Genomic DNA, 24790 nt, shown 5'->3' with positions numbered 1-24790 from the left:
GGACACTGTCTGTACCCCAGACACAGGTAACCCAGACACAGGACACTGTCTGTACCCCAGACACAGGACACTGTCTGTACCCCAGACACAGGTAACCCAAACACAGGACACTGTCTGTACCACAGAAACAGGACACTGTCTGTACCCCAGACACAGGACACTGTCTGCACCCCCAGTCACAGTTAACGCAGACACAGGACACTGTCTGTACCCCAGACACAGGTAACCCAGACACAGGACACTGTCTGTACCCCAGACACAAGACACTGTCTGTAACCCAGACACAGGACACTGTCTGTACCCCAGACACAGGACACTGTCTGTACCCCAGACACAGGTAACCCAAACACAGGACACTGTCTGTACCCAGACACAAGACACTGTCTGTACCCCAGACACAGGACACTGTTTGTACCCCAGACACAGGACACTGTCTGTACCACAGACACAGGACACTGTCTGTACCCCAGGCACAGGATACTGTCTGTACCCCAGGCACAGGACACTGTCTGTAACCCAGACACAGGACACTGTCTGTACCCCCAGACACAGGACACTGTCTGTACCCCAGACTCAGGACACTGTCTGTACCCCAGACACAGGACACTGTCTGCACCCCCAGACACAGGACACTGTCTGCACCCCCAGTCACAGGTGACCCAGACACAGGACACTGTCTGTACCCCAGACACAGGACACTGTCTGTACCCTAGACACATGGCACTGTCTGTACCCCAGACACTGTCTGTACCCCCAGACACAGGACACTGTCTGTACCCCCAGACACAGGACACTGTCTGTACCACAGACACAAGACACTGTCTGTACCCCAGACTCAGGACACTGTCTGTAACCCCAGTCACAGGACACTGTCTGCACCCCAGACACAGACACTGTCTGTAACCCAGACACAGGACCCTGTCTGTACCCCCAGACACAGGACACTGTCTGTACCCCCAGACACAGGACACTGTCTGTAACCCAGACACAGGACACTGTCTGTAACCCAGACACAGGACACTGTCTGAACCCCTACACAGGACCCTGTTTGTACCCCAGACACAGGACCCTGTCAGTACCCCCAGACACAGGACACTGTCTGTACCCACAGACACAGGACACTGTCTGTACCCCCAGACACAGGACACTGTCTGTAACCCAGACACAGGACACTGTCTGTACCCCAGACACAGGACACTGTCTGTACCCCAGACACAGGACACTGTCTGTACCCCCAGACACAGGACACTGTCTGTACCCTTTTGGATTTCGGCGGCAGCGGTGCGCAGGGGCCCTCTGGGAGGTGAGTACTTACTTTAAAACCACTTGTACCACAGACACAGGACACTGTCTGTACCCCAGACACAAGTAACCCAGACACAGGACACTGTCTGCACCCCCAGACACAGGACACTGTCTGTACCCCAGGCACAGGACACTGTCTGCACCCCCAGAAACAGGACACTGTCTGTACCCCAGACACAGGACACTGTTTGTACCCCAGACACAGGACACTGTCTGTACCCCAGACACAGGACACTGTCTGTACCCCAGACACAGGTAACCCAAACACAGGACACTGTCTGTACCACAGACACAGGACACTGTCTGTACCCCAGGCACAGGACACTGTCTGTACCCCCAGACACAGGACACTGTCTGTACCCCAGACTCAGGACACTGTCTGTAACCCAGACACAGGACACTGTCTGTAACCCAGACACAGGACACTGTCTGTAACCCAGACACAGGACACTGTCTGCACCCCCAGACACAGGACACTGTCTGCACCCCCAGACACAGGACACTGTCTGTAACCCAGACACAGGACACTGTCTGTAACCCAGACACAGGACACTGTCTGCACCCCCAGACACAGGACACTGTCTGCACCCCCAGACACAGGACACTGTCTGTACCCCAGACACAGGACACTGTCAGTACCCCAGACACAGGACACTGTCTGTACCCCAGACACAGGACACTGTCTGTACCCCAGACACAGGGCACTGTCTGTACCCCCAGACACAGGACACTGTATGTACCCCCACACACAGGACACTGTCTGTACCCCAGACACAGGACACTGTCTGTACCCCAGACACAGGACACTATCTGTAACCCCAGACACAGGACACTGTCTGCACCCCCAGACACAGGGCACTGTCTGTACCCCAAACACAGGTAACCTAGACACAGGACACCGTCTGTACCCCAGACACAGGACACTGTCTGTACCCCGAGACACAGGACACTGTCTGTACCCCAGATACAGGACACTGTCTGTACCCCAGACAGAGGACACTGTCTGTACCCCAGATACAGGACACTGTCTGTACCCCAGACACAGGGCACTGTCTGTACCCCAGACACAGGACACTGTCTGTACCCCAGACACAGGACACTGTCTGTACCCCAGACACAGGTAACCCAGACCCAGGACACTGTCTGCACCCCCAGACACAGGGCACTGTCTGTACCCCAAACACAGGTAACCCAGACACAGGACACCGTCTGTACCCCAGACACAGGACACCGTCTGTACCCCAGACACAGGACACTGTCTGCACCCCCAGACACAGGACACTGTCTGTACCACAGACACAGGACACTGTCTGAACCCCAAACAGGACAATGTCTGTACCCCAGACACTGGACCCTGTCTGCACCCCCAGACACAGGACACTGTCTGTACCCCAGACACAGGACACTCTCTGTACCCCAGACACAGGACACTGTCTGCACCCCCAGTCACAGGTGACCCAGACACAGGCCACTGTCTGTACCCCAGACACAGGACACTGTCTGTACCCCAGACACATGGCACTGTCTGTACCCCAGACACAGGACACTGTCTGTACCCCAGACACAGGACACTGTCTGTACCACAGACACAGGACACTGTCTGTACCCCAGACTCAGGATACTGTCTGTACCACAGACACAGGACACTGTCTGTACCCCAGACTCAGGACACTGTCTGTAACCCCAGTCACAGGACACTGTCTGCACCCCCAGACACAGGACACTGTCTGTACCCCAGACACAAGTAACCCAGACACAGGACACTGTCTGCACCCCCAGACACAGGACACTGTCTGTAACCCAGACACAGGACACTGTCTGCACCCCCAGACACAGGACACTGTCTGCACCCCCGACACAGGACACTGTCTGTAACACAGACACAGGACACTGTCTGTACCCCAGACACAGGTAACCCAGACACAGGACACTGTCTGCACCCCCAGACACAGGACACTGTCTGTACCCCAGGCACAGGACACTGTCTGTAACCCAGACACAGGTCACTGTCTGTACCCCCAGACACAGGACACTGTCTGTACCCCAGACCCAGGACACTGTCTGTACCCCAGACACAGGACACTGTCTGCACCCCCAGACACAGGACACTGTCTGCACCCCCAGTCACAGGTGACCCAGACACAGGACACTGTCTGTACCCCAGACACAGGACACTGTCTGTACCCTAGACACATGGCACTGTCTGTACCCCAGACACTGTCTGTACCCCCAGACACAGGACACTGTCTGTACCACAGACACAGGACACTGTCTGTACCCCAGACTCAGGACACTGTCTGTACCACAGACACAGGACACTGTCTGTAACCCCAGACACAGGACACTGTCTGTACCCCAGACTCAGGACACTGTCTGTACCACAGACACATACACTGTCTGTAACCCAGACACAGGACCCTGTCTGTACCCCCAGACACAGGACACTGTCTGTAACCCAGACACAGGACACTGTCTGTAACCCAGACACAGGACACTGTCTGAACCCCTCCACAGGACACTGTTTGTACCCCAGACACAGGACCCTGTCTGTACCCCCAGACACAGGACACTGTCTGTACCCCCAGACAATGGACACTGTCTGTACCCCAGGCACAGGACACTGTCTGTACCCCAGACACAGGACACTGTCTGTACCCTTTTGGATTTCGGCGGCAGCGGTGCGCAGGGGCCTTCTGGGAGGTGAGTACTTACTTTAAAACCACTTGTACCACAGACACAGGACACTGTCTGTACCCCAGACACAAGTAACCCAGACACAGGACACTGTCTGCACCCCCAGACACAGGACACTGTCTGATCCCCAGACACAGGACACTGTCTGTACCCCAGACACAGGACACTGTCTGTACCCCAGACACAGGTAACCCAAACACAGGACACTGTCTGTACCACAGACACAGGACACTGTCTGTACCCCAGACACAGGACACTGTCTGTACCCCAGGCACAGGACACTGTCTGTAACCCAGAGACAGGACACTGTCTGTACCCCCAGACACAGGACACTGTCTGTACCCCCAGACACAGGACACTGTCTGTACCCCAGACACAGGACACTGTCTGCACCCCCAGACACAGGACACTGTCTGTAACCCAGACACAGGACACTGTCTGTACCCCAGACACAGGACACTGTCTGTACCCCAGACACTGTCTGTACCCCCAGACACAGGACACTGTCTGCACCCCCAGACACAGGACACTGTCTGCACCCCCAGACACAGGACACTGTCTGTAACCCAGACACAGGACACTGTCTGCACCCCCAGACACAGGACACTGTCTGTAACCCAGACACAGGACACTGTCTGCACCCCCAGACACAGGACACTGTCTGCACCCCCAGACACAGGACACTGTCTGCACCCCCAGACACAGGACACTGTCTGCACCCCCAGACACAGGACACTGTCTGTAACCCAGACACAGGACACTGTCTGTAACCCAGACACAGGACACTGTCTGTAACCCAGACACAGGACACTGTCTGTAACCCAGACACAGGACACTGTCTGTAACCCAGACACAGGACACTGTCTGCACCCCCAGACACAGGACACTGTCTGTAACCCAGACACAGGACACTGTCTGCACCCCCAGACACAGGGCACTGTCTGTACCCCAAACACAGGTAACCCAGACACAGGACACCGTCTGTACCCCAGACACAGGACACCGTCTGTACCCCAGACACAGGACACTGTCTGTACCCCCAGACACAGGACACTGTCTGTACCCCAGATACAGGACACTGTCTGTACCCCAGACACAGGACACTGTCTGTACCCCAGACACAGGACACTGTCTTTCCCCCAGACACAGGTAACCCAGACCCAGGACACTGTCTGCACCCCCAGACACAGGGCACTGTCTGTACCCCAAACACAGGTAACCCAGACACAGGACACCGTCTGTACCCCAGACACAGGACACCGTCTGTACCCCAGACACAGGACACTGTCTGCACCCCCAGACACAGGACACTGTCTGTACCACAGACACAGGACACTGTCTGAACCACTACACAGGACAATGTCTGTACCCCAGACACTGGACCCTGTCTGTACCCCCAGACACAGGACACTGTCTGTACCCCAGACACAGGACACTCTCTGTACCCCAGACACAGGACACTGTCTGCACCCCCACACACAGGACACTGTCTGTACCCCAGACACATGGCACTGTCTGTACCCCAGACACAGGTCACTGTCTGTACCCCCAGACACGGGACACTGTCTGTACCCCAAACACAGGACACTGTCTGTACCACAGACACAGGACACTGTCTGTACCCCAGACCCAGGACACTGTCTGTACCACAGACACAGGACACTGTCTGTAACCCCAGTCACAGGACACTGTCTGCACCACCAGACACAGGACACTGTCTGTACCCCAGACACAGGACACTGTCTGTACCCCAGACACAGGACACTGTCTGCACCCCCAGACACAGGACACTGTCTGTATCCCAGACACAGGACACTGTCTGTACCCCAGACACAGGACACTGTCTGTACCCCAGACACAGGACACTGTCTGTACCCCCACACACAGGACACTGTCTGTACCCCCACACACAGGACACTGTCTGCACCCCCAGACACAGGACACTGTCTGAACCACAGACACAGGACACTGTCTGTACCCCAGACACAGGTAACCCAGACACAGGACACTGTCTGCACCCCCAGACACAGGACACTGTCTGTAAACCAGACACAGGACACTGTCTGTACCACAGACACAGGACACTGTCTGTACCCCCAGACACAGGACACTGTCTGTACCCCAGACACAGGACACTGTCTGTACCCCAGACACAGGACACTGTCTGTACCCCAGACACAGGACACTGTCTGCACCCCCAGACACAGGACACTGTCTGTAACCCAGACACAGGACACTGTCTGCACCCCCAGACACAGGACACTGTCTGTACCACAGACACAGGACACTGTCTGTACCCCAGACACAGGTAACCCAGACACAGGACACTGTCTGCACCCCCAGACACAGGACACTGTCTGTACCCCAGACACAGGTAACCCAGACACAGGACACTGTCTGTACCCCAGACACAGGACACTGTCTGTGCCCCAGACACAGGACACTGTCTGTACCCCAGACACAGGACACTGTCTGTACCCCAGACACAGGACACTGTCTGCACCCCCAGACACAGGACACTGTCTGTATCCCAGACACAGGACACTGTCTGCACCTCCAGACACAGGACACTGTCTGTACCCCCAGACACAGGACACAGTCTGTACCCTAGACACAGGACACTGTCTGTACCCCAGACACAGGTAACCCAGACACAGGACTCTGTCTGCACCCCCAGACGCAGGGCACTGTCTGTACCCCAGACACAGGACACAGTCTGAACCCCAGACACAGGTAACCCAGACACAGGACACTGTCTGTACACCAGACACAGGTACACCAGACACAGGACACTGTTTGTACCCCAGACACAAGATACTGTCTGTACCCCAGACACAGAGCACTGTCTGTACCCCAGACACAGGTACACCAGACACAGGACACTGTCTGTACCCCAGACACAGGACACTGTCTGTACCCCAGACACAGAGCACTGTCTGTACCCCAGACACAGGTACACCAGACACAGGACACTGTCTGTACCCCAGACACAGGACACTGTCTGTACCCCAGACACAGGACACTGTCTGTAACCCAGACGCAGGACACTGTCTGTAACCCAGACGCAGGACACTGTCTGTAACCCAGACGCAGGACACTGTCTGTAACCCAGACGCAGGACACTGTCAGTAAACCCAGACACAGGACACTGTCTGTAACCCAGACGCAGGACACTGTTCTGTAACCCAGACGCAGGACACTGTCTGTAACCCAGACGCAGGACACTGTCTGTAACCCAGACGCAGGACACTGTCTGTAACCCAGACGCAGGACACTGTCTGTAACCCAGACGCAGGACACTGTCTGTAACCCCACACACAGACACATTCAGTACCTGGATCCTGTCAGTGTAGTTGTCTAGCAGAAGAACACCTGAGCTGGTCACTTTCTTGGTCTCCACCATAGTTTTCAGGTCTGCCAACAGGCTCATATGTTTTGACATGTCTGTCGCCAGAACCTGTGGACAGAAAAAGCAACTCTCATTCCACACGGAACCTCACAGCCAATCGAGAACTTTTTCTTGTGGAATCACTTTGTAATATATGAAATATATGCAAAGTGGGACCTTATAGATAGCATACGCCAGATAATGTTTCAGTGATCTTTAATATCTGATCATAAAGACAGCCGTACCCACACTGCGTCACTCCTTCAATTCACAGCACTGACCTGCGCTATGGGCTGAAATCTCCGTGATGGGACTCACACTCTTGACAGTGCTGTTCACTGGGCCAAAATGGGAGAACAGAGGGCGGAGGTTTACTCACCATGTCGATGACCATTTTGCGCAGGCTCTGTCGCTGCCGTTTGGGGAGATTCTGGAAGATGTCACAGTTTTCCTCCTGCAGGAGTTTGAAGCCCACGGCAAGGTGGTGATTCTCCAGGACCGACTCATCGTTATACATGAGGGCCAGCTCCGAGTCTGAGAGACAGGGGCATGACTGTCAGTATTGGGCATCAACCATCATTCCTCTTACACAAATTGGGAAAGCTACAGCAGACAATTTCACACCAAACGCAGAGTGCTGCGTCCATCCCGTACCCTGAATAAACAGTGACACTGTACAGTTACACATTGAGTGATCCTCACCCTGAATAAACAGTGACTCTGTACAGTTACACAGTGAGTGACCCTCACCCTGAATAAACAGTGACTCTGTCCAGTTACACATTGAGTGATCCTCACCCTGAATAAACAGTGACTCTGTACAGTTACACAGTGAGTGATCCTCACCCTGCTGAATAAACAGTGACTCTGTACAGTTACACATTGAGTGATCCTCACCCTGAATAAACAGTGACTCTGTCCAGTTACACATTGAGTGATCCTCACCCTGAATAAACAGTGACTCTGTACAGTTACACAGTGAGTGATCCTCACCCTGCTGAATAAACAGTGACACTGTACAGTTACACATTGAGTGATCCTCACCCTGAATAAACAGTGACTCTGTCCAGTTACACATTGAGTGATCCTCACCCTGAATAAACAGTGACTCTGTACAGTTACACAGTGAGTGATCCTCACCCTGCTGAATAAACAGTGACTCTGTACAGTTACACATTGAGTGATCCTCACCCTGAATAAACAGTGACTCTGTACAGTTACACAGTGAGTGACCCTCACCCTGAATAAACAGTGACTCTGTACAATTACACAGTGAGTGACCCTCACCCTGAATAAACAGTGACTCTGTACAGTTACACAGTGAGTGACCCTCACCCTGAATAAACAGTGACTCTGTAGTTACACAGTGAGTGACCCTCACCCTGCTGAATAAACAGTGACTCTGTACAGTTACACAGTGAGTGATCCTCACCCTGAATAAACAGTGACTCTGTACAATTACACAGTGAGTGACCCTCACCCTGAATAAACAGTGACACTGTACAGTTACACATTGAGTGATCCTCATCCTGAATAAACAGTGACTCTGTACAGTTACACAGTGAGTGACCCTCACCCTGAATAAACAGTGACTCTGTACAGTTACACAGTGAGTGATCCTCACCCTGAATAAACAGTGACTCTGTACAGTTACACAGTGAGTGATCCTCACCCTGCTGAATGAACAGTGACTCTGTACAGTTACACAGTGAGTGATCCTCACCCTGAATAAACAGTGACTCTGTACAATTACACAGTGAGTGACCCTCACCCTGAATAAACAGTGACTCTGTACAGTTACACAGTGAGTGACCCTCACCCTGAATAAACAGTGACTCTGTACAGTTACACAGTGAGTGACCCTCACCCTGCTGAATAAAGTGACTCTGAACAGTTACACAGTGAGTGATCCTCACCCTGAATAAACAGTGACTCTGTACAGTTACACAGTGAGTGACCCTCACCCTGAATAAACAGTGACTCTGTACAGTTGCACAGTGAGTGATCCTCACCCTGAATAAACAGTGACTCTGTACAATTACACAGTGAGTGACCCTCACCCTGAATAAACAGTGACTCTGTACAGTTACACAGTGAGTGACCCTCACCCTGAATAAACAGTGACTCTGTACAGTTACACAGTGAGTGACCCTCACCCTGAATAAACAGTGACTCTGTACAGTTACACAGTGAGTGATCCTCACCCTGAATAAACAGTGACTCTGTACAGTTACACAGTGAGTGATCCTCACCCTGCTGAATGAACAGTGACTCTGTACAGTTACACAGTGAGTGATCCTCACCCTGAATAAACAGTGACTCTGTACAATTACACAGTGAGTGACCCTCACCCTGAATAAACAGTGACTCTGTACAGTTACACAGTGAGTGATCCTCACCCTGAATAAACAGTGACTCTGTACAGTTACACAGTGAGTGACCCTCACCCTGCTGAATAAACAGTGACTCTGAACAGTTACACAGTGAGTGATCCTCACCCTGAATAAACAGTGACTCTGTACAGTTACACAGTGAGTGACCCTCACCCTGAATAAACAGTGACTCTGTACAGTTGCACAGTGAGTGATCCTCACCCTGAATAAACAGTGACTCTGTACAGTTACACAGTGAGTGATCCTCACCCTGAATAAACAGTGACACTGTACAGTTACACATTGAGTGATCCTCATCCTGAATAAACAGTGACTCTGTACAGTTACACAGTGAGTGACCCTCACCCTGAATAAACAGTGACTCTGTACAGTTACACAGTGAGTGATCCTCACCCTGCTGAATGAACAGTGACTCTGTACAGTTACACAGTGAGTGATCCTCACCCTGAATAAACAGTGACTCTGTACAATTACACAGTGAGTGACCCTCACCCTGAATAAACAGTGACTCTGTACAGTTACACAGTGAGTGATCCTCACCCTGAATAAACAGTGACTCTGTACAGTTACACAGTGAGTGACCCTCACCCTGCTGAATAAACAGTGACTCTGTACAGTTACACAGTGAGTGATCCTCATGCTGAATAAACAGTGACTCTGTACAGTTACACAGTGAGTGACCCTCACCCTGAATGAACAGTGACTCTGTACAGTTACTCATTGAGTCATCCTCACCCTGCTGAATAAACAGTGACTCTGTACAGTTACACAGTGAGTGACCTCACCCTGAATAAACAGTAACTCTGTACAGTTACACAGTGAGTGATCCTCACCCTGAATAAACAGTGACTCTGTACAGTTACACAGTGAGTGATCCTCACCCTGAATGAACAGTGACTCTGTACAGTTACTCAGTGAGTCATCCTCACCCTGCTGAATAAACAGTGACTCTGTACAGTTACACAGTGAGTGATCCTCACCCTGAATAAACAGTGACTCTACAATTACACAGTGAGTGATCCTCATCCTGCTGAATAAACAGTGATTCTGTACAGTTACACAGTGAGTGACCCTCACCCTGAATAAACAGTGACTCTGTCCAGTTACACAGCGAGTCTTTCTCACCCTGAATAACCAGTGACTCTGTACAGTTACACAGTGAGTGATCCTCACCCTGAATAAACAGTGACTCTGTACAATTACACAGTGAGTGATCCTCATCCTGCTGAATAAACAGTGACTCTGTACAGTTACACAGTGAGTGATCCTCACCCTGCTGAATAAACAGTGACTCTGTACAGTTAATCAGTGAGTGATGCTCACTCTGAATAAACAGTGACTCTGTACAGTTACACAGTGAGTGACCCTCACCCTGAATAAACAGTGACTCTGGACAGTTACACAGTGAGTGATCCTCACGCTGAATAAACAGTGACTCTGTACAGTTAGACAGTGAGTGATCCTCACCCTGAATAAACAGTGACTCTGTACAGTTACATAGTGAGTGATCCTCACCCTGCTGAATAAACAGTGACCCTGTACAGTTACACAGTGAGTGATTCTCACCCTGAATAAACAGTGTCTCTGTACAGTTACACAGTGAGTGATCCTCACCCTGAAGAAACAGTGACTCTGTCCAGTTACACAGTGAGTGATCCTCACCCTGCTGAATAAACAGTGACTGTACAGTTACACAGTGAGTGACCCTCACCCTGCTGAATAAACAGTGACTCTGTACAGTTACACAGTGAGTGATCCTCACCCTGAATAAACAGTGACTCTGTATAGTTACACAGTGAGTGATCCTCACCCTGAATAAACAGTGACTCTGTACAGTTACACAGTGAGTGAACCTCACCCTGAATAAACAGTGACTCTGTACAGTTACACAGTGAGTGACCCTCACCCTGAATAAACAGTGACTCTGTACAGTTACACAGTGAGTGACCCTCACCCTGAATAAACAGTGACTCTGTACAGTTACACAGTGAGTGATTCTCACCCTGAATAAACAGTGACTCTGTACAGTTACACAGTGAGTGACCCTCACCCTGAATAAACAGTGACTCTGTACAGTTACACAGTGAGTGTTTCTCACCCTGAATAAACAGCGACTCTGTACAGTTACACAGTGAGTGATTCTCACCCTGAATAAACAGCGACTCTGTACAGTTACACAGTGAGTGATTCTCACCCTGAATAAACAGTGACTCTGTACAGTTACACAGTGAGTGACCCTCACCCTGAATAAACAGCGACTCTGTACAGTGACACAGTGAGTGACCCTCACCCTGAATAAACAATGACTCTGTACAGTTACACAGTGAGTGATCCTCACCCTGCTGAATAAACAGTGACTCGTTAACAGTTACACAGTGAGTGATCCTCACCCTGAATAAACAGTGACTCTGTCCAGTTACACAGTGAGTGATCCTCACCCTGAATAAACAGTGGCTCTGTACAGTTACACAGTGAGTGATCCTCACCCTGCTGAATAAACAGCGACTCTGTACAGTTACACAGTGAGTGATCCTCACCCTGCTGAATAAACAGTGACTCTGTCCAGTTACACAGTGAGTGATCCTCACCCTGAATAAACAGTGACTCTGTACAGTTACAGTGAGTGATCCTCACCCTGCTGAATAAACAGTGACTCTGTACAGTTACAGTGAGTGATCCTCACCCTGAATAAAGCGGAGTGTACCTTTCCATTCTTGTTCTCTGAAGCAGCAGAGCAGGTGAATCAAACCACGAGTGGTTTATCGAGAAGGATGGGTAAATAACGGCAGTCTTGCCAGAAATGGCCACATCTGGAGAATGATTAAGAAGATGGGTGTCTGAGGTGGGTTTGATACTCACTGGTGTTGATAAGGAACTGATTGGAAACTCCTGGGTGATCCACATCGTGAATGGCAGCAGCAAACAATGCAGCCAGCGTCTCCAGATCGGTGAAGACTGCCTGGAATAAATAGCAAGAAACAGGTGTACTCAGAGGCGCACATTACATCGGTTACCGCAATCTCCTTTTTGTAGATAATTCGAATACAATAGCATTTGCAGCACAGAAGGAGGCCATTCGGCCCATCGGGTCTACACCGGCTCCCAAAAGAGCAACCCAGCTAGTCCCATTCCCAGCTAGTCCCATTCCCAGCTAGTCCCATTCCCAGCTAGTCCCATTCCCAGCTAGTCCCATTCCCCAGCTAGTCCCATTCCCCAGCTAGTCCCATTCCCAGCTAGTCCCATTCCCAGCTAGTCCCATTCCCCAGCTAGTCCCATTCCCCAGCTAGTCCCATTCCCAGCTAGTCCCATTCCCCAGCTAGTCCCATTCCCCAGCTAGTCCCGTTCCCAGCTAGTCCCGTTCCCAGCTAGCCCCGTTCCCAGCTAGCCCCGTTCCCCAGCCCTTTCTCCGCAGCACTCTAAATTTATCACTTTCAAATATATATCCAACTCGGTTTTGAAACCTCCAATGGAATCCGCCTCCACCACTCTCCCAGGCAGCACACTCCAAACCCCAACAACTCTCTGAGTAAAGAAGTTTCTCCTCATCTCACTCCCAGCTCTCTTGCTGACCATCTTTTGTGTAAAATAAATTTAGAGTATCCAATTATTTTTTTTTACAATTAAGGGCCAATTTAGCGTGGCCAGTCCACCTACCCTGCACATCTTTGGGCTGTGGGGGTGAAACTCATGCGGACACGGGGAGAATGTGCAAAACCCACACGGACAGTGACCCAAGGCCGGGATCCGAACCCGTGTCCTCAGCGTCGTAGGCTGCAGTGCTAACCACTGTGCCATGTGTCGCCCTTCTTGCTGACCATCTTGAAATTGTGACCCCCCCCCTAGTCACTGACATACCAACCAGTGGAAACAGAATGTCCTTCTTTACCCTGTCAAAATTGTGCAGAATTTTGAACGCCTCAATAAGGTCACCTCTTAATCTTCTCGGCTCCAAGGAGAACAAGCCCAATTTCTCCAATCTTTCCTTGTATCTAAAATTCCTCATTCCTGGCATCATTCTAGTAAATGTCCTCTGCACTCTCTCCAGGGCTTTAACATCCTTCCTTAAATAAGGTGCCCAGAACTGAACACAATACTCCAAATGTGGTCTGGCCAATGATTTGTAGAGGTGCAGCATCACTTCCTTGCTTTTATACTCTATGCCTTTATTTATAAACCCAAGGATGCTCTAAGCCTTCTTAACAACTGTTTCAACTTGTCTGAACACCTTCAGAGAATTATGCTCTTGAACCCCGAGGTCGCCCTGCTCCTGGACTCCCCTCAAAGTTGTACCATTGAGCCTGGATTGTCTCCCCGTGTTTCTTCTACCAAAATGCATTACCTCACATTTCACTGCGTTGAAGTTCATCTGCCAGGTGTCTGCCCATTTGGCCAACTTGTCAATATCCCTCTGAAGTCGCTCAGCGTCATCCTCACACTCCCCTATTCTCCTTAGCTCAGTATTATCTGCAAATTTAGAGATTTTGCCCTCAACACCCAATTCTAAATCATTTACATAAATCAGAAAAAGCAAGGGTCCCACACTGAGCCCTGGGGGACACCACTTTCAACTCTCTCCAGTCTGAGAAATGCCATCTATACCTACCCTCCGTTTCCTATCTCTTAGACAACTTCTAATCCATGCTGCCAAGGACACATCAATCCCAAACATTTTTAATGCTAACCAACCTGCCATGTGGCACCGTATCAAATGCTTTCTGAAAGTCCAAATGTACAACATCCACGGCACCACCTTCACCCACTGCCTGTGTCACCCAATCAAATAACTCAATTAAATTTGTCAGACATGGCCTGCCCTTGACAGAGCCATGCTGACTGTCTAGGAGAAACTTATTTTTCTCTAAGTGTATATTTATCTCATCCCGTATTACAGCCTCCATCAGTTTTCCCACTGTTGCCTAGGGCAATTTAGAATGGCCAATTCACCTAACCTGCACATCATTGGACTGTGGGAGGAAACCGGAGCGCCCGGAGGAAACCCACGCAGGCACAGGGAGAACGTGCAGACTCTCCCTGTGGTCGGAATCAAACCCAGGTCCCTTGCGCTGTGAGACAGCAGTGCTAACCTGGGACCCTGGCGCTGTGAGACAGCAGTGCTAACCTGGGTCCCTGGCGCAGTGAGACAGCAGTGCTAACCTGGGTCCCTGGCGCTGTGAGGCAGCAGTGCTAACCTGGGTCCCTGGTGCTGTGAGGCAGCAGTGCTAACCCGGGTCACTGGCTCTGTGAGGCAGCAGTGCTAACCTGGGTCCCTGGCGCTGTGAGGCAGCAGTGCTAACCCGGGTCACTGGCTCTGTGAGGCAGCAGTGCTAACCTGGGTCCCTGGCGCTGTGAGGCAGCAGTGCTAACCTGGGACCCTGGCGCTGTGAGACAGCAGTGCTAACCTGGGTCCCTGGTACTGTGAGGCAGCAGTGCTAACCACTGTGCCACCGCGCTGCCTGAAGGAACAAAGAAAAGGTGCAATTTCATTGCTTAGTGTAGTCTACAGGCCACCAACCACTGGGGAGAATGTAGAGAAACAAATTTACATGGAAATTACAAAGAGATGCAAACAAATCTCAGAGTGGTTATAATGGGGGACTTGAATGAACCAAATGTATACTGGGATAGTAGGAGTGTGAAGGGGCAAAAGTTCCTGGGTTGTGTTCAGGAAACATTTCTTCAGCTGTATGCTTCCAGTCCAATGGCCACTGGATCTGCTCCTTGGAAATGAGGTGGGCCGAGTAGATCGAGTGTCAGCAGGGGAACAATTCGGGGATCATTGTATTGCACGTTTCAGGCAGACTATGGAAGAGGACAGGGAGCAATCCAGAGGAAGAATAATGAACTGGGGGAAAGCCAACTTCAATGCGGTAAGAATGGATCTGGGACAGATAAAATGGAATGAAAGGTTGGCAGAGAGCCGGGAGCTGAACAATGGGCTGTCTGCAAAACAGGGATAGTTTGCGCACACTCAAGTATATTTCCTAGAAAGGGAAAGACAGGGTGAACAATCTCCGGAACAGGTCTCCGGATGAACAAAGAGATAAAAGAAAAAGTGTTCTTATGGAACCACAGAATTCCTACAGTGCGGGAGGCTGCCATTCGGCCCATCGAGTCTGCGCCAAACCTCTCAAAGAGCCCCCCACCTCGACCCACTCCCCATCCCTATCCCCATAACCTAACCTGTACATCCCTCGACACCAACGGACAATTGACCATGGCCAATCCACAGAACCTATACATCTTTGGACTGCGGGTGGAAACCGGAGCACCCGGAGGAAACCCACGCAGGCATGGGGAGAAAGTGCAAACTCCACTCTCTGGTGGAGTGAGGCAGCAGTGCTAGCCACTGTGCCACCATGCTACCCACAGGAGGCTGGTGAAAATGCAATTGAGAACCAAGCTGAATAGAGAATGGTCAGAGAGGTGAAAATGCAAATAGCAGAAGCTAAGACAGAGTATGAAAAGGGAGTGACAGTTAACAGAAAAGAAAATTACAAACTCTTCTCCAGACACAGAAATAGTAAAAGGGCTGTAAAATGAGGATTTGGGTTGAATAAGGTTCAAAAACAGGATTTATTGGTGAAGGCAGAGGGAACAGCTGAACTATTAAATGAATTATTTGCATCTGTCTTTATGAAGGAAGATGATGCTATCCAGACCAGAGGGTGGCACAGTGGTTAGCACTGCTGCCTCACAGCTCCAGGGGCCCAGGTTCAATTCTGGCTTGGGTCACTGTCTGTGTGGAGTCTGCACGTTCTCCCCGTGACTGCGTGGGTTTCCTCCGGGTGCTCCGGTTTCCTCCCACAGTCCAAAGATGTGCAGGTTAGGTGGATTGGCCATGATAAATTGCCCATTAGTGTCCAAAAGGTTAGGTGGTGTTACTGGGTTATGGGATAGGGTAGGGCGTGTGTCTAGATAGGGTGCCCTTACAGAGGGTCGGTGCAAACTTGATGGGCCGAATGGCCCCCTTCTGCACTGTAGGGATTCTATGATTCTATGTGCAGGTTAGGTGGATTGGCCGTGCTAAAATTGTCCCTTAATGTCCAGGAATGTACAGGTTGGGTGGGGTTATGGGAATGGGGTGGGGGAATGGGCCGAGGGAGGGTCTTTCAGAGGGTCGGTGCAGACTTGATGGGCTGAATGGCCTCCTTGAGGTCTGCAGAGATTCTGCGGAAAATGAATTGATCTATAACCAGAAGGATTTTAAAAATGATGGTTAAGGAGTACTTAAGAGTTGATAAACCACCAGGACCGGACGGGATGTATCTAAGGATACTGAGGGACACGAGAGAGGGAGTTGCAGAGTCACCGGCCATAATGTTTCAGTCTTTCCATAGACCTGGGTGGTGCATTTTGCTGCATTGATGTTCATCTGCCAGGTGTCTGCCCATTTGGCCAATTTTGGTCAATGACCCTCTGAAGTTGCTCAGTATCACCCACACAATTCACTATTCTCCCGAGCTCAGTCAGTAACCGTCAATCAAATTCCTACCTAAATCAGACAGCAACTACTCTCACAGCCAACATAACCCAGCCGAGTGAGATCACCAGTCACCCAAAAATAATGGGAGTGAGAATCTGACCTGGAGACCGGCAAGAAAGGCTGCATTTGGTTTGTAACAGAGATTACACTTGTTCTGGAATTGGTGGGCGATAGGTCACTCCCACCTACACCAGAGTGAAGGAGTCAGGGTGAAATGTACTCACATCGAGGGCCGGGGTAGACAGCAGTACGTGTGTGGACTGGGTGACATCAGCTGCATGCAAGCTGTTGTGGTAGACAACATCAGCATGGTAATGGTCCTCCAGGGTCATGATGTAGGTGAGGAAAGTATCAATCGGAATCCTGAAGGTCTTTATCAATTCTCTCTCCTGAAATAAACACAGTGAATGATCTTTACCCTGAATAAACAGTGACTCTGTACAGTTACACAGTGAGTGAACCTCACCCTGAATAAGCAGTGACTCTGTACAGTTACACAGTGAGTGAACCTCACCCTGAATAAACAGTGACTCTGTACAGTTACACAGTGAGTGATCCTCATTCTGAATAAACAGTGACTCTGTACAGTTACACAGTGAGTGATCCTCGCCCTGAATAAACAGTGACGCTGTACAGTTACACAGTGAGTGATCCTCATGAATAAACAGTGACTCTGTACAGTTACACAGTGAGTGATCCTCACCATGAATAAACAGTGACTGTACAGTTACACAGTGAGTGATCCTCAGCCTGAATAAACAGTGACTCTGTACAGTTACACAGTGAGTGATCCTCACCCTGAATAAACAGTGACTCTGTACAGTTACACAGTAAATGCTCCTCACCCTGCTGAATGAACAGTGACTCTGTACAGTTACACAGTGAGTGATCCTCACCCTGCTGAATAAACAGTGACTCTGTACAGTTACACAGTGAGCGATCCTCACTCTGAATAAACAGTGACTCTGTACAGTTACACATTGAGTGAATCTCATCCTGAATAAACAGTGACTCTGTACAGTTACCAAGTGAGTGATCCTCACCCTGAATAAACAGTGACTATGTACAGTTCCACAGTGAGTGACCCTCACCTGGAATAAACAGTGATTCTGTACAGTTACACAGTGAGTGACCCTCACCCTGAATAAACAGTGACTCTGTACAGTAACACAGTGAGTGATCCTGACCCTGCTGAATAAACAGTGACTCTGTACAGTAACACAGTGAGTGATCCACACCCTGCTGAATAAACAGTGACTCTGTACAGGAACACTGTGAGTGATCCTCACCCTGAATAAACAGTGACACTGTACAGTTACACAGTGAGTGATCCTCACACAAAATTAACAGTGACTCAGTACAGTTACACGGTGAGTGAACATCTCCCTGAATAAACAGTGACTCTGTACAGTTACATAGTGAGTGATCCTCACCCTGAATAAACAGTGACTGTACAGTTACACAGTGAGTGATCCTCACCCTGCTGAATAAACAGTGACTCTGTACAGTTACAGAGTGAGTGACCCTCACCATGAATAAACAGTGACTCTGTACAGTTTCACAGTGAGTGATCCTCACCCTGCTGAATAAATAGTGACTCTGTACAGTTACACAGTGAGTGATCCTCATGAATAAACAGTGACTCTGTACAGTTACACAGTGAGTGATCCTCACCATGAATAAACAGTGACTCTGTACAGTTACAGAGTGAGTGATCATCAGCCTGAATAAACAGTGACTCTGTACAGTTACATAGTGAGTGACCCTCACCCTGAATAAACAGTGACTCTGTACAGTTACACAGTGAGTGATCCTCACCCTGCTGAATAAACAGTGACTCTGTACAGTTACACAGTGAGTGATCCTCACCCTGCTGAATAAACAGTGACTCTGTACAGTTACACAGTGAGTGACCCTCACCTTGAATAAACAGTGCCTCTGTACAGTTACACAGTGAGTGATCCTCACCCTGAATAAACAGCGACTCTGGACAGTTACACAGTGAGTGAACCTCATCCTGAATAAACAGTGAATCTGTACAGTTACACAGTGAGTGAACCTCACCCTGAATAAGCAGTGACTCTGTACAATTACACAGTGAGTGAACCTCACCCTGAATAAACAGTGACTCTGTACAGTTACACAGTGAGTGATCCTCATTCTGAATAAACAGTGACTCTGTACAGTTATACAGTGAGCGATCCTCACCCTGAATAAACAGTGACGCTGTACAGTTACACAGTGAGGGATCCTCATGAATAAACAGTGACTCTGTACAGTTACACAGTGAGTGATCCTCACCATGAATAAACAGTGACTCTGTACAGTTACACAGTGAGTGATCCTCAGCCTGAATAAACAGTGACTCTGTACAGTTACACAGTGAGTGATCCTCAGCCTGAATAAACAGTGACTCTGTACAGTTACACAGTGAGGGACCCTGAATAAACAGTGACTCTGTACAGTTACACAGTGAACGACCCTGAATAAACAGTGACTCTGTACAGTTACACAGTGAGTGATCCTCACCCTGCTGAATAAACAGTGACTCCGTACAGTTACACAGCGAGTGATCCTCACCCTGCTGAATAAACGGTGACTGTACAGTTACACAGTGAGCGATCCTCACTCTGAATAAACAGTGACTCTGTACAGTTACACAGTGAGTGATCCTCATCCTGAATAAACAGTGACTCTGTACAGTTACACAGTGAGTGATCCTCACCCTGAATAAACAGTGACTCTGTACAGTTACACAGTGAGTTATCCTCACCCTGCTGAATAAACAGTGACTCTGTACAGTTACACAGTGAGTGATCCTCATCCTGAATAAACAGTGACTCTGTACAGTTACACAGTGAGTGATCCTCACCCTGAATAAACAGTGACTATGTACAGTTCCACAGTGAGTGACCCTCACCTGGAATAAACAGTGATTCTGTACAGTTACACAGTGAGTGACCCTCATCCTGAATAAACAGTGACTCTGTACAGTAACACAGTGAGTGATCCTGACCCTGCTTTATAAACAGTGACTCTGTACAGTAACACAGTGAGTGATCCTCACCCTGCTGAATAAACAGTGACTCTGTACAGTTACACAGTGAGTGATCCTCACACTAAATTAACAGTAACTCAGTACAGTTACACAGTGAGTGATCCTCACCCTGAATAAACAGTGACACAGTACAGTTACACAGTGAGTGATCCTCACACTAAATTAACAGTGACTCAGTACAGTTACACAGTGAGTGAACCTCTCCCTGAATAAACAGTGACTCTGTACAGTTACACAGTGAGTGATCCTCACCCTGAATAAACAGTGACTGTACAGTTACACAGTGAGTGATTCTCACCCTGCTGAATAAACAATGACTCTGTACAGTTACAGAGTGAGTGACCCTCACCATGAATAAACAGTGACTCTGTACAGTTTCACAGTGAGTGATCCTCACCCTGCTGAATAAATAGTGACTCTGGACAGATACACAGTGAGTGATCCTCACCATGAATAAACAGTGACTCTGTACAGTTACACAGTGAGTGATCCTCACCATGAATAAACAGTGACTCTGTACAGTTACACAGTGAGTGATCCTCGCCCTGAATAAACAGTGACTCTGTACAGTTACACAGTGAGTGACCTTCACCCTGAATAAACAGTGACTCTGTACAGTTACACAGTGAGTGATCCTCACCCTGCTGAATAAACAGTGACTCTGTACAGTTACACAGTGAGTGATCCTACCCCTGAATAAACAGTGACTCTGTACAGTTACACAGTGAGTGATCCTCACCCTGCTGAATAAACAGTGACTCTGTACAGTTACACAGTGAGTGACCTTCACCCTGAATAAACAGTGACTCTGTACAGTTACACAGTGAGTGATCCTCACCCTGCTGAATAAACAGAGACTCTGTACAGTTACACAGTGAGTGATCCTCAGCCTGAATAAACAGTGACTCTGTACAGTTACACAGTGAGTGATCCTCACCCTGCTGAATAAACAGTGACTCTGTACAGTTACACATTGAGTGAACCTCACCCTGAATAAACAGTGACTCTGTACAGTTACACAGTGAGTGACCCTCACCCTGAATAAACAGTGACTCTGTACAGTAACACAGTGAGTGATCCTCACCCTGCTGAATAAACAGTGACTCTGTACAGTAACACTGAGTGATCCTCACCCTGCTGAATAAACAGTGACTCTGTACAGTTACTCAGTGAGTGATCCTCACCCTGAATAAACGGTGACTCTGTACAGTTACAGTGAGTGAACCTCACCCTTAATAAACAGTGACACTGTACAGTTACACAGTGAGTGATCCTCACACTAAATTAACAATGACTCTGTACAGTTACACAGTGAGTGATCCTCACCCTGAATAAACAGTGACTCTGTACAGTTACACAGTGAGTGATCCTCACCCTGAATACACAGTGACACTGTACAGTTACACAGTGAGTGATCCTCACCCTGAATAAACAGTGACTCTGTACAGTTGCAATGTGAGTGATCCTCATGAATAAACAGTGACTCTGTACAGTTACACAGTGAGTGATCCTCACCATGAATAAACAGTGACTCTGTACAGTTACAATGTGAGTGATCCTCGCCCTGAATAAACAGTGACTCTGTACAGTTACACTGTGAGTGATCCTCACACTGAATAAACGGTGACTCTGTACAGTTACAGTGAGTGAACCTCACCCTTAATAAACAGTGACTCTGTACAGTTACACAGTGAGTGATCCTCACCCTGCTGAATAAACAGTGACTCTGTACAGTTACACAGTGAGTGACTGTCACCCTGAATAAACAGTGACTCTGTCCAGTTACACAGTGAGTGACCGTCACCCTGAATAAACAGTGACACTGTACAGTTACACAGTGAGTGATCCTCATTCTGAATAAACAGTGACTCTGTACAGTTACACAGTGAGTGATCCTCACCATGAATAAACAGTGACTCTGTACAGTTACACAGTGAGTGATCCTCACAGTGAATACACAGTGACACTGTACAGTTACACAGTGAGTGATCCTCATTCTGAATAAACAGTGACTCTGTACAGTTACACTGTGAGTGATCCTCACCCTGAATAAACAGTGACTCTGTACAGTTACACAGTGAATGATCCTCACCCTGCTGAATAAACTTTGACTCTGTCCAGTCACTCAGTGAGTGATCCTCACCCTGAATAAACAGTGACTTTGTACAGTTACACAGTGAGTGATCCTCACCCTTCTGAATAAACAGTGACTCTGTACAGTTACACAGTGAGTGACCCTCACCCTGAATAAACAGTGAGTCTGTACAGTTACACAGTGAGTGATCCTCACCCTGAATAAACAGTGACTCTGTACAGTTACACAGTGAGTGATCCTCACCCTGCTGAATAAACAGTGACTCTGTACAGTTACACAGTGAGTGATCCTCACCCTGCTGAATAAACAGTGACTCTGTACAGTTACACAGTGAGTGATCCTCACCCTGATGAATAAACAGTGACTCTGTACAGTTACACAGTGAGTGATCCTCACCCTGAATAAACAGTGACTCTGTACAGTTACACAGTGAGTGATCCTCACCCTGAATAAACAGTGACTCTGTACAGTTACACAGTGAGTGATCCTCACCCTGCTGAATAAACAGTGACTCTGTACAGTTACACAGTGAGTGATCCTCACCCTGCTGAATAAACAGTGACTCTGTACAGTTACACAGTGAGTGATCCTCACCCTGCTGAATAAACAGTGACTCTGTACAGTTACACAGTGAGTGATCCTCACCCTGCTGAATAAACAGTGACTCTGCACAGTGACACAGTGAGTGACCCTCACCCTGAATAAACAGTGACTCTGTCAGTTACACAGTGAGTGATCCTCACCCTGCTGAATAAGCAGTGACTGTACAATTTACAAAGTGAATGATCCTCACCCAGAATAAACAGTGACTCTGTACAGTTACACAGTGAGTGATCCTCACCCTGAATAAACAGTGACTCTGTACAGTTACACAGTGAGTGATTCGCACCCTCCTGAATAAACAGTGACTCTGTACAGTTACACAGTGAGTGACCCTCACCCTGAATAAACAGTGACTCTGTACAGTTACACAGTGAGTGACCCTCACCCTGAATAAACAGTGACTTTGTGCAGTTACACAGTGAGTGATCCTCACCCTGCTGAATAAACAGTGAGTCTGTACAGTTACACAGTGAGTGATCCTCACCCTGAATAAACAGTGACTCTGTACAGTTACACAGTGAGTGATGCTCACCCTGCTGAATAAACAGTGACTCTGTACAGTTACACAGTGAGTGATCCTCACACTGCTGAATAAACAGTGACTCTGTAGAGTTACACAGTGAGTGACCCTCACCCTGAATAAACAGTGACTCTGTACAGTTACACAGTGAGTGACCCTCACCCTGAATAAACAGTGACTCTGTACAGTTACACAGTGAGTGACCCTCACCCTGAATAAACAGTGACTTTGTACAGTTACACAGTGAGTGACTCTCACCCTGAATAACCAGTGACTCTGTACAGTTACACAGTGAGTGTTTCTCACCCTGCTGAATAAACAGTGACTCTGTACAGTGACACAGTGAGTGAACCTCAACCTGAATAAACAGTGACTCTGCACAGTTACACAGTGAGTGACTCTCACCCTGAATAAACAGTGACTCTGTACAGTTACACAGTGAGTGATTCTCACCCTGCTGAATAAACAGTGACTCTGTACAGTTACACAGTGAGTGAACCTCAACCTGAATAAACAGTGACTGTAGAGTTACACAGTGAGTGATCCTCACCCTGAATAAACAGTGACTCTGTACAGTTACACAGTGAGTGATCCTCACACTAACTTAACAGTGACTCAGTATAGTTACACAGTGAGTGACCCTCAACCTGAATAAACAGTGACTCTGTACAGTAACAGTGAGTGATCCTCACCCTGCTGAATAAACAGTGACTCTGTACAGTTACACAGTGAGTGACCCTCACCCTGAATAAACCGTGAGTCTGTACAGTTACACAGTGAGTGATCCTCACCCTGCTGAATAAACAGTGACTCTGTACAGTTACACAGAGAGTGATCCTCACCCTGCTGAATAAACAGTGACTCTGTACAGTTACACAGTGAGTGATCCTCACACTGCTGAATAAACAGTGACTCTGTACAGTTATACAGTGAGTGATCCTCACCCTGAATAAACAGTTACTCTGTACAGTTACACAGTGTGTGATCCTCACACTGCTGAATAAACAGTGACTCTGTACAGATACACAGTGAGTGATCCTCACCCTGAATAAACAGTGACTCTGTACAGTGACACAGTGAGTGATCCTCACCCTGAATAAACAGTGACTCTGTACAGTTGCACAGTGAGTGATCCTCACCCTGAATAAACAGTGACTCTGTACAGTTACACAGTGAGTGATCCTCACCCTGCTGAATAAGCAGTGACTGTACAATTTACAAAGTGAATGATCCTCACCCAGAATAAACAGT

General features: G+C 48.8%; 1 protein-coding gene and 1 long non-coding RNA gene across 7 annotated transcripts in view; one reads left to right on the top strand and one right to left on the bottom strand.

The window, feature by feature from the left end:
- LOC140403128 (uncharacterized) overlaps nucleotides 1–7777 on the top strand; it is a 437756-nt gene extending 429979 nt beyond the window's left edge. For both annotated transcript variants that reach the window (XR_011938256.1, XR_011938255.1), the window contains exon 3: nucleotides 7662–7777. This is a non-coding gene — a long non-coding RNA (uncharacterized lncRNA). The remainder of the gene's footprint in view (nucleotides 1–7661) is intronic.
- The window catches only part of LOC140403126 (3',5'-cyclic-AMP phosphodiesterase 4B-like), a 965446-nt gene that overhangs the window by 140544 nt on the left and 800112 nt on the right, over nucleotides 1–24790 (bottom strand). For all 5 annotated transcript variants that reach the window (XM_072490777.1, XM_072490775.1, XM_072490776.1 and 2 more), the window contains 4 exons: nucleotides 17488–17652; nucleotides 12640–12739; nucleotides 7767–7921; nucleotides 7334–7456 (listed from right to left, as the gene is read on the bottom strand). In XM_072490777.1, coding sequence (XP_072346878.1) covers nucleotides 7334–7456; nucleotides 7767–7921; nucleotides 12640–12739; nucleotides 17488–17652 — 543 coding nt within the window. The remainder of the gene's footprint in view (nucleotides 1–7333; nucleotides 7457–7766; nucleotides 7922–12639; nucleotides 12740–17487; nucleotides 17653–24790) is intronic.

The sequence above is a fragment of the Scyliorhinus torazame genome, chromosome 27, assembly GCF_047496885.1.
Source record: "Scyliorhinus torazame isolate Kashiwa2021f chromosome 27, sScyTor2.1, whole genome shotgun sequence".
NCBI classification, from domain to species: Eukaryota; Metazoa; Chordata; class Chondrichthyes; order Carcharhiniformes; family Scyliorhinidae; genus Scyliorhinus; species Scyliorhinus torazame.
The sequence above is the reverse complement of the archived record's forward strand: the minus strand, read 5'-3'. Positions and strand labels throughout refer to the sequence as shown.